The sequence below is a fragment of the Acanthochromis polyacanthus genome, chromosome 6, assembly GCF_021347895.1.
Source record: "Acanthochromis polyacanthus isolate Apoly-LR-REF ecotype Palm Island chromosome 6, KAUST_Apoly_ChrSc, whole genome shotgun sequence".
Lineage (NCBI taxonomy): Eukaryota > Metazoa > Chordata > Actinopteri > Pomacentridae > Acanthochromis > Acanthochromis polyacanthus.
The window spans coordinates 29,274,864-29,286,668 of NC_067118.1; the positions used below are offsets into that span (position 1 = coordinate 29,274,864).

At 40.5% G+C, this 11,805-nt stretch overlaps 1 protein-coding gene across 1 annotated transcript; it reads left to right on the forward strand.

The window, feature by feature from the left end:
- The first annotated feature begins 6,209 nt into the window (after positions 1 to 6,209).
- Positions 6,210 to 10,837, forward strand: LOC110961618 (specifically androgen-regulated gene protein-like). Its single transcript, XM_022209301.2, has 3 exons — positions 6,210 to 6,381; positions 6,953 to 7,115; positions 7,247 to 10,837. The coding sequence occupies exons 1-3, from the start codon at positions 6,277 to 6,279 to the stop codon at positions 8,776 to 8,778; spliced, it is 1,800 nt and encodes a 599-aa protein (XP_022064993.2). The 5' UTR covers positions 6,210 to 6,276; the 3' UTR covers positions 8,779 to 10,837.
- Positions 10,838 to 11,805: the final 968 nt, after the last annotated feature.

An 11,805-nucleotide genomic window follows, 5' to 3' on the forward strand; every position in this document is an offset into this window, starting at 1 on the left:
GTATTTTGTTTGTTTGCTTTTGGACAAGTTCAGATTTTCTTGATAATAATGGTGGAGTTTGAACAGACATCCATGTTCCCCTCGGGAAGAACCTGAAAGAGTCTAGTGAAATTTAGCTGTTAATTTTGCAACATTATCAAGTCAAAATCTCATTTTGTCCAGTATTTTAATGTCCAGGATGAATAGCAAAACAAAACTGATGACAGTTCAATTGGCCTCAGCTGTAGTTACACCTTACATAACTGTCTGTCTTCTCCCTCCTGTCGTTTGTGTTTGTCCTCTCTGCTGGTGTCTCTGGCTCCTGAGTTAAACTGTTCTGATCTACGGTTATTGACCTCACCTATCTCCTCAGTGTTTACTGTTGTCCAGTTTGTCTGTTTCTCTCTGCTATCTTTTCCTCTCTCACTTTAATCCTCGTTCTAACAGGTCAAGGCATATGGCTGCCCCCCTTTGAGTTTGGTTCCACTGAAGGTATTTTTCATGTTTAAAGGGGAGTTTTTCTCTCTCCACTGTCACCAAACAGCTTGTTCAAAGGGAATTTTGGATTTGTTGAGTTACTCTTCACTTGTAAAGTATTTGAAGTGCCCTGAGCTGACTTATGTTGTGAACTGGTGCTGTACACACTGAACATCTCATTTCTGTTGTTACGATTTGAAAAGAGTTAAACTTGGTTAACTGTGCACAAACATTGGTCAATTTGTGACACATTCTTGCCCATGAGTCAATCCACACCCTCGCCAGGTGTGGCTTTAAAGGACAAAGAACAAAAGTGTGACCAGTATGTAGACACTCCTTTGACCAGTAACTGTTAAAGACTGCGTTAAAGTGCTGTTTAATTTAAATTACATAATGCCATAGATGACAAAAGAAAGATGAGAACAGGCAGTTTGCATTTTTGGATGCTGACATGTCAGGATGGACACCTCCAGAAATTATTCAAAGGGTGAGATGGAACCACAGAAAATGTTGGGGTGGAACTAAAACACCAAAATCCCTAACTGAATTTCATGAATTCTGTTATGCTATTGAGGTATAAATGGTAGTTGAAAGCGATGTCAACATGAGAGTTAAAAATATCACTGATATACTTAGATTTCTTACTAATTATCTGATGTGCATGGACAGCCTGGGTTATCTTGGTGACAACTGCTCGAAACAGCCCAGGGGAAGAGACACAGCAATGTATTTAAAAGGAAAAAGTTCCCACATAAGCAAGACGTGCATAGCTTAGTCTATTTGTGAAAATCTGTCCATGTACCATGATAATTTATCAACTTACAGCCACTTTAGAATAAAATGTGTTTCAGTCATTACTCAGCTACTGTTACCAAATTTGTCCCTGTTGAAAACATCCTGCTGTGAGGTGAAAATAATCTCTCATGGTGCAGGTATTTAATAAAGTCCAAGGAAAATCTCCTCCAAAGAGTTGAAGCAGCAAACTGCTATCAACATTTTGAGATCTGTGTGTTGCCTCCATCATTGATAAAGTGTTACATGCTGTGTGTAAGTATACTTTGTGTTTAGTGTTAATATAACAATATGAGCATGCTAACATGCAAAACTAAGAGGGCAAACAGTATCAGCTACTACTTGTGTTAGCATGCTGATGTTAACATCTAGGTCTACCTTCATGTTAAAAATAATGGACAGTATTTGTTAAAAAGATGAAATGCTAATACATTGAAAACAATGGACAGAATTCAAAAGAATATTGCATGCCATGTTTATATTTTTGTGAGTATATTTTTGTTCTAATTATTTGTTCTAATTAGTGAATATGATCATGCTAGCATGCTGAACTAGGATGGCAAATAGTACCTGCTAATACTTGTGTTAGTATGGTGATGTTAGCATTTAGCTCTGCCCTCATGGTAAAAACAATGTACAGAATTTGTTAAAATATTACATGCAGCATTTATAATTTTATTCAGCATACTTCATGTTTAGTGCTCCCATGCAAATGTGACCATTTTACCGACAGACTGTATGATAAATAATAAGTCTTATGATTTTACCATGCTAAACCAAGATGGCAAACACCCCAGCTCATAATAGCAACTTCATGTTAGGATTTAGCTCAAAGCACTACCTTCTTATTACCATGATATTTTTTCTTATGATATATTGCTTAATATTGGTGTCATATTTTATATTATTCTCTTTATCGTTGCATGTAAAATAAAATAAAAACAACGCTACCCCATAAGTCGGCTCCTCTTATACTATTGGCTGCTCCTTGGAAACGTCAGAGTCAGCCGCTCCCTGATTGGCCACACACCAACCTGTGCGGAAGTCAATTACCTCACCTTTTTCCACCTGTTCTTTGGCGGTTGCTCGAGGTGTAGTTTTGTTTCCAGGAACGTAGCAGCAGTCAGAGCTGCGGAGGAGAGCTGCACCGCCGACATGGACTGACATTTAAGAACAGATCTTATTTTGTACGAATTAACAGCTACTGCTTTTTTCTAACATCTCTGGTGAGTTTTGAGCAACTTATTTTCTAGAAAGTGTTTATATCTGTCTTACTCGAGGTTACATACGAGCCACAAGTTTTCAAATAATTTTGATTAGTTGTTTAAAAGTAACAAAACCGTGCAAACGTTCTTCTTTAGACTAGTGTTTGTAAAGTGTGTGTTTAGAGCAGATTTTGACCTGTAGCTTCTACTTTATAAAACATATTTTGTATTTTCTCTTGTCTCCTCTGAGATGTGACTCGAGTGTCATCCTGTGACTGTTAAGGTTTAGGAGAGTATAAATGGAGAAGCAGCTGAGATACTTAACAAAACACTTATATCAGTGTTAGAAATAGTCCCACAAATGCATAAACTAGTATTACTAGTCATTTTCATCCCTGCATGTTCAATGATTGATTATAAGCCTTCAGTCTGTGATTATTTGGCAGATTAATGATCAGACTATTAAGTCAGGGAAAGTACAAATATTTGCACGTAAATGTCAATAATACCGTAGTCATTTTAGTGGGATAGGTGCCAAGCTAAACATTAATGAAATATTTCTGTTCACTCCAGCAGGTTGTAAGTTGCGCAACCTGATGTTCACCATGAACTTTTGTTTACTGTTAATCATTAAACCAGTTCCGGCTGACTGACTGCCCTTGATCACATACCTAACATTTTTGGACCCCCTCCTTTGTTCCCCTGCTTTAAACTAACACACTGTAATATGTCTCCATAAACTCTAACTGATGGTGTTCTGGGTTCGTAATCGTCTGCACACAGTAAAGACCTGGAGCTGATCCGCCCCTTTATAGTCAAAGGATTTCTTCTGCTCAGTCGTAACTCAAGTGGAACATGTGCAGTCAGATCAGAATGCTGGGCTCAATTTAACAGTTGTCTCAAAGACATGGAAGCAAGCAAAGTGACATTCCTGTCACTATTAAATCCTGACTCAGCTGTGGGTGTAGTGAGCTTCTCCGCTGCTGCTCTGTAGGGCCTTGTTCAGGTGTGAGAGGTGTTTTCTGCTCAGGCGTTCTCTCTCGCTCTGCTAATCTAAATGGTCAGACATGGGAGGGACAGTAATTAGCAGCTATGGAAGGTCTTGCTGGAGGCGAGTGTTTGCTTTGTCAACCAACTTTTGTTTCCAGAAAACATGTGTGAATGTAGGTGTTGGCGATCAGGTTTTGCATTTACTGAGTCTTCATGTCAGCAGGTCATAAATGTCACTGCTTCATGCCAGTGCTCCAGATTATGGGGTGTATCACAAAATGTACCGAAGTGATCGTTCAGTTGTCGTAGAAATCTGACTCTTACAGAGTTACTTTTTTTTTTTTTTAAATGTAATTTGATAAAACAAGTGGAAAAATCTGGCAGCAACATGAAAACTGAAGAAATGGCTGCCTTCTTTGTAGTCCATCAGTTAAATTCTGAGAAGAAATCCTAAACTTCCTTACACATTTTTGACCCACAGGTATTTATATTTACTCTAAAAATACTTAAAATGCCCGTCATGTTTTAGTTTCTCTTTCAGTGGGAATGAGCCTTCCCTTTAGGTCACTAAAACCCTTTAAATCCACTGAAAAATTACAGGACATGGTCTCAGTGTTCTTGATTGTTGCTGCAGCCTTGAATGCAAGTCACAAGCTTTATTCAGGCATTCATTTTTAAAATTCCACAAACTCAATTTGATATATTTTTGTGAAGCAAACACCGTCACTCGATGACAGATAACAACTCGGTGGCTGCTCTAATTTTGTAGGAACAGGTTGCGCATCAGACAGAATTGAAATCTGAACTGTCCTGTACTGACTGAGGAACACATTGTTCACAGTGAGTGAGTGTCGGAGAAACCTCTCACCCCTTTATTTACTATGTTGCTAATTAACTGAAACTATGCTTGTGTCTTTTTTTTGCACTCATTTGCTAACAGAGATGCTGACTTCTAGGGGAAAATTTGTTGCTGTGTACATTTAGTCAAATGTTCAATGAGATAGGAGAACAATGAGGGTATTTTCTTCCATGAACACACCTGAACCTGACTCTGTGATGAATAAGTCATAAAACAGGTTGTAAAGTGTCTGTCTTGCATTTGTCTGACGTATTTATGCAAAATCCACATCAGAGTTATAATCGGAGTTGTTGGATACTATCCTGTCATGTCAAAAATATGTAAGGACTATGCTTTAAGTTCTTCTTCTTTGTGATTTGGTGGATTCATTTCCTTATTTGTTTCTGTATCAGCCAACTTTTCATGAGGATTTTGAAAATCCCAAACTTGGTGTCACTTTGGCAGATGAGGAGGAATACTTCTACTTTTTGACTGGCATGTTTTCCTCATACCGGACCTGACAGTAGTAATATGCACAAGATAACAGGCAGGAAGGATAAGAATGCAGGGTAATGCTGGAACGTATGATGGCATATTAACTCTCTTTACACTGATTTTACATGATGTGGAACATGTCATGCATATACGCAGACAAAGAGCTTTTCACCCTTGACTGCTGAATCCCAATGACTGGAATACCAGTTATCAAACAATGATGAAAACCTCGCTAAATGAATTCCTAATGTATGTACAGCATTACCTGCGTGCACCAGTGCAATCCTCTGCTCTCTGCTGCAGAACTAATTTAGAAAGCACATCTTGCTACAGCTGTTAAAACAGAACCGTCAACTTAATATCAACAATGATGTAATTTAACTGATGTTCTGTTAAGACTGCAGCTAAGAAGATCACTTCAGTTATTTCACTTTGTATTTCCATTTGTCTCGAAATTTGGAACAATGATGACATTTTGAAATGTGTTTTTGTTTGTTTGTTTGTTTTTACAGCCAGCCGTCGCATCCATCAGGATATTCAGTATTCTATTATATAAGATTAAAAAAAGCAACATATCGCCACATTTTAGAAATTAAAACTGGTGTTTTTGATTAAACTATTCAACGTCTTCTTTGGAATTAGCTAGTATTAGCCACAATCAGCTCTGTTCAAAGTAGCGAACCTCTAATCATACTGAATAAGCAATGAGAGTTTCATTCCTAATAAATCCCACTGTTAATCTTTAATAGGAATATTTGTTTTCATTGAACTAGATACTAGTCAGTTCATGTCCCATGAAAAACAAACTGCAGGTAGCTGGTTAATGATTAAATAACTAAAATGGCTGGAAAAAAGAAACGTATGACACAATATTGAAGATTCAGCTCTCTAACTTAGAACTGTTGTGCTGCATCCATGAAAAGAATCAGTATGAATAACAGAAGTCTATACTTGTAAATATTTTGCTTTTCAGACTATCCATTTTCATGTTAATGTATTTTGCTTCATTTTAGTCCAGGCCAGATCTTATGTGTAAATAAATGTTTCCTAATTCAGCCATTAATTTATTTAATGACTCAATTTGCATAACTAGTTATGTTTAATATATCACAGAGACCGTGGCAGTACATTTGCCTCTTGTTGCATTAATAAGACAGCAATTTACATTAGGAGGATCGTTTAACTATCAGATGAAGTTTAAGGCATTCATCCATTACATTAATGCAGCGATGCTGTTATGTTTGCTAACTAGTTTTTGAGCTGTTTTTTTATCCTTCAACTGAGGCTTAGTGTCATGTTGGAGGAGACCATTTTTTCTTAAACTGTTCAAGAAGTAAAGCTGTGGAGAATGTGGTGCCTCATAAATGAAATCTGATTTCAGTTTTCATCCTGTTCTCACATTCTCTCCTTGACTTTTCAGATTCTGACTTTTGGTGAGCTTTACACAGTCAAAAGAGGACCGTGACGCGCAGGTCCTGCCCTCATTCTCTTCCTTGTGCAATGCTGGAGAGTGAGACGTGGTCAGGCGGCGTTGCCATGGAATCCTTGAGCAATATGGATAGTGCAGGGAGCTGCGACAGTGTAATCAGCACAAACTCTGGCTATGTGAGTGCCACTGTAGATCTCCTCTCAGCCCCCTGTCCAAGTGACTCTGGTGCTTATCTGTTTGTTCTGCAACATAACCGATTGACACATTTTTTTTAAACTGCTTTTGAAAAAGCTTCTGTGCTTGGGTGAAGTAGAAAAATAGCGAACTGACTTTTTTTTATCATGTTGTAATGACGTCTGCGTGGATGTTTACTGTCAGTATGAAAATGTAAATGAGACATGACAAGAGGAAGTGAATCTGTATGAGGTGAGAGGCTCTCAGGTTTGTTCAGTGAGAAGCTGTCAGGAGGATTCAGTTTTCTGTAAAGAGGATCTCAGTCTGTTCTCAGGCGCCTGCAGTCATCTGAATTAAATCCTTCTGACAGGACAATACAGAGTGAAAGATAACCGAGACGGGAATGGTATAATTAGTCCTGCCTTTCCTTGTTTTTGAACACCTTGACCTGCTGTTCCCGTCCTGTCATAGCAATGCTTGGGTTTAAATGGAGAAGAGTAATTTGTAAAGTTAAAATGCGTGTTTGTTTTTTATACATCTAATATATTTCCCTGTGTTCTATTTTGCGTGCAGAGTGAAGACAGTATGGAGCACCTGTCTGCTGAGGAGAGAGCATGTCTCATGTACCTGGAGGAAACCATTGAAGCACTGGAGGTACAGGAGGACAGCGGCTTGTCCAATGATGAACCAGAGCTTGGGCCACAGGCAGAAAAAACAGATCACTTGAGAGTCAATGGTACGCTCTTATCATCAAATATTCCGTTTGGCATGTTTTCTGTGTCAGTAATGTGTGCCATGTATGTGGACTTTTACACTAACATCAATGACTGCAATGCTAACTGCAGTAAATGTGATTTTCATTATCAGACATTTCCAGTTTGACCTCTGGTGGGTCTGCAAGTCGTGGAATGTCTGCAGCACCTTCCCACTTAGCAGCAGAATCTGCATCCACAGCACTAACCATCGAAGGCAAAACTGAGCATCATGCTCAGAATCCAACTGCTGCGCCACAATCAACCCCTGCTTCAGCAGATCTTGAATCGAGGGACCTTGTGGCTCAACCCAGTCTTCCTGCTTCCTCATTACATACACAACCTGAGGTGTTGGGTTTAGCCCCAGATGGAGATGGTAATCCTCGGGACACAGGACAGTCTGCTCCAGCCTCTGACATTGACATGGGTGTAATCCCTCCTCCCTCAGACTTCATGGATGAGCCAGAATCTCCTTCCCATCCCGTGAAGGTTGAGGACCTCCTTAAATCTGCAGGAATGTCCAGCAGCAAACCAGGAGCAACTGTTGACCTGGAGCAGAGCCTCTGCAATAAACCTTCAATGAGCTCCTCTGTGACCGAGCAGCCTCCAAGCAAACCTCCACCAGAACTGCCTCCCAATCTGAGTTTACCAGTTGTTCCCTCTGGACCCCTGATAAGTCCTCCTCCTGAGGCTGTTGAGCCCAGAAGTCCACCTGCTGTAGCTCCTAAGCCCAAGAAACTCCCTCCCAACATTGTTCTGAAGTCCCATAAGGTAGCAGCAACTGGCTCAAATGGAAACTCAGGACATTCAGTGCCCACCAGCAGCGACCGGCTGGTGTTGGACCCTCAGAGGGTCCGCATGGAGGCCCTCCGGAAGCTTGGTCTGCTGAAAAGCAGCGAGTCAGATTCCGGTCCGGCCTTAAGCCCTAAACTCTCTCCCAAAACCAGAAGGTCATGGGCAGCTCCTTCTCCTCCCGTCAGCCCAGCAACTTCACAAACACCACCCTTCACACCATCTTGCCTGAATGTCCACAGTCCATCTACTGCTTCTGTCCCTCTTCCATCGGTCTCTCCTGCCGCTGTGTTACCATCAGCTGCTTCCACAGCTCCTTCTGTTCAGCCTCCTGATATTCTTCCAGCTCCTGCCGCTTTCAGTGACCCCATCAGTCCTCTGCCTTCAGATAATGAACTGTCTGCTATCAAAGATGTCACAGAAGCCACTGTTAATACCCCTCCTCCTACCCCGCCTGCCCTGGTCAAGCAGCTAACCCCACCCAGGGTCACTGGTATCAAATCAGCCACCCTTGAGCGCTCTGGGTTGAGTCGAAGCAGTTATAAGGCTGAGGCAGGCCAGGCTGTCAGCGGACAGCAGAACCCCAGCCATCTGCGTAACACTCGGCCCCGTCCTGCTTCTCTGGGGAGTGGGAGAGAGTTTTCAAATGCTCAAGGAGGTTTTCAGGCAGACCACATCACCAGCAAAGAGCCAGACTCCTGGATGTCCCTGCCTGCTCCAACTGCCCTCCAGCATTCCAGAGACTCTCAGAAACTGCCTCGATCACAAGGCATAAGTGTGCTGATTAGGCCTCGTGCAGAAGACGGAGAGGACCGCCGTGAGGCCCTGAAGAAGCTGGGACTGCTCAGAGACTGATCCACATAAGATGCCTTCAGATAATTCAAGGAACATACCAGAGATTTATGCATGATTGATGAAGACATTACAGAACTTTCGGGAAGCAGCTCACCCGCATATTTATGCATTTTCAGTTTCACTGCATTAGCTATCGTGACAGCATCACATGGCTTGCCATTACTTGTTACATATATTGCACAGCCATATGTTGTAGTGTTTTTTTTCTTATGAAAGTGGTAGCCAAGGACCTTTTGGATATACATTCACTCTCATTATGCCGTGGTGTTTGTGAATGCAGTTACTTTTAAGAGAAAGCGAAGAGCTGCTTGGTCATTTCAGTGTGTCTTGTGATCTTACAGTATAAACCTTTTCTACGTGACTGTCTGCTTTCATAAGTTGTTTTATGGATACCGTTGTGTGGCAGGGTCCCTCCGTAGTTCTCCTTTTTATATAATTTCAAATGTCACTGCTGGTAATACTTTCACTTCCTACATTCTGTTGGATTTCTAGTCTGGCTTTATTTTTGTTTTTCAGGAAGCTCTGACTAGTATTCAAAGTTTTCCGTATTTATTATGAAGTGCATTGAAAATATTTCCTCAGCGCAGGTTGCATCAGTTGCAAAATGTACAAAGTATGTCCTGTATTGCTGCAACATACTTGGCTGTAACTCAAAGCAGACAGTCAGTGGTCTGTTGGTGAAAAGAATCTGAAACGTGTGGTCTGTGAAGCTGCACAATGACACACTTGTCAAAACCCACAAGCTTGTAGCACAGCAGCTAAACCGGTGCTCAAAGAAAGTGCATCATTCCTTAAATTTGTGTTTGTCATCCAATAAGTATTTGGAAACATTTCTCTCAGATTGCATTAGATAAGATTGACAAGCGTAGATGATGGAACATCACATCATCATCTGCTATGTTAAGGTATATAAGTGCACTCTGTAGAAGCTGCAGTCTTTCCTTGCTTGTGTCAGGATGTTGTCTTTTAAACTTTTCATTCAATTTTCAGGTTAAACTGATTCACTGCTGTAAGTTGAGGACTTCTGAATAACATTTCAGCCGTAAATATTTACCAAAAGTGTTGTATAAAGGCTGCATATTTAGATTTTTTTTGAGAGAAGATGCCATTTAATAGTTTAGCTTGACTATTAATGCATATCTGTTGCTTATATTTCCATTTATCATACTAGTCACTAATGTTACACAACGTAGCAAAAATGATGCTCTTTCTTTGACACCAATATGTTTTCTCTGAGCCTGCGAGTTACAAGCGTTACTGTTTTTTCACTTGTGTTTTTTGTTTCTTTGTTTGTCTTTATTCATAGATTATCCCTATAGTGACCACAAGCCACGAATTGTCTTTACACACATTTGAAACGCATCACATTTGTTTTCCTTTGGTATTTTGTGAAGCCCTCATGTGTTCTGTCAAATCACAAATCGAGGCACCAGTTTTGTAGTTCAGCTTCTGCATTTCTATCTGATGTGATGGTGGGAGAACTGGTAAAACCTGTTTTTCCACTTCCCGTTTTAGCTCTTATGGAACACCTTTGCAGTTCACGATGGCTCGTTTTTGAAACACCCTTTTATCACACCAGCAGGCTTTTAAAGATAGATAATAGATTTGCTCTTTCTTGTAATGTGCTGCTAAGGTCACTGCTGCTGTAAAAATTAAGCTCAACTTGAAAAATATTTCTCTGAATCGGTTTAAACACCGGAGTGCTGAACTACAGGCTCATTCTTCTGTTTTTGGTCTAGAACATGACTTTCAAGACAAAGCTGAAACATTCAAAAGTTGCCAGGGTTTGTGTGGCAGCTCAGCATGGTGTTTCCAAACTGGTACCAGTGACTCATCTTTAAAAATGCAATTAGATGTAACACTAAGGTGTGCTGTCTGTGAACGACTGTGTCTGTGCCAAGTGCCACTTTGTGTCATTGTTGTGATTCTTGCAGCCCTACCCTGAATACCATTGTTTCCTAAGCATTTATACTGTCTTTAACACACCCAACATATTTTCTCAGTGTGAATTTGTAGCCAATATCTCATTTAGATTGCCTATAAACAGAATATTTTCATATGTTTTTGTATATTTTTTACTCGTATTTTTCTAAGAACACAAACCCCTGATCAGTATCTGTCATCGGAGGGTTTCAACAGGAGCCGAGCGGGAAAAGGTTTTGAATATCGATTTGGATATTTTAGATAAAGCATATGCACAGTACATAATTTACAAGTCAGATGATTTGGACACTGTTTGTTGCACTGTCAAGACCGACACCAAAAGGTACAAGCTGGTAAAATATAAATGCTTAACTTACTGTGAACATCCTCTTTCACAGCGAAGAGAAGAGGAAGCAGCAACGTGCTGTCAGACTAACACGGGTATCTTTGTGCTGCTCTGTGGCATGTTAGTATGTGAGCTATCTTTCCTTTCCACCCATCAGTAGACCTGACTGACAAGGACTCAGGAGCAGCACCTGTCACTTTCACTGTCACCCCCACAGGCATCATAGATCAGGCGCAAAGAATAACATACCACAGCAGTCTGCGTACCTTCCTCAAAGTTCCTGCAGAGAAGTTACAAAGATATAATCAAAGATGAAGATAAAGACCTCACTAGTCTTTTATTTATTGACAAGCACCAATGTGACATAATAATGATGGAGTTTGAACAGCTGTTATTCACTCTGCTGTGTGGGTTTTCACACAGTGGCGCACAAGGGAAGTTCAAGGTGGCAAAGACGCTTCTATAGCAGGGTAAGGTGAAAGGGAATGATCACAGGAAGTTATTATTGTTTAGCATGCTGATTTTGGGCTCTGCTAATCAGCACCTGAAGCAGCAGTGGATGAAACGCACAGCTCCTGGATACTATTAAGGTACGTTAAAGCACTGTTTACTGCACTTTGTGTCAAAATGTGTGCATCTGAGATGTAATTGCCTCAAAACTGAGCATGCATACACAATGCATGTAGTTTGAATTGACTGATTTGCATCTTTTGAGGACATCAGTGTGCCTGAAATTCACAGGAGCGGTGCGAAGGAGT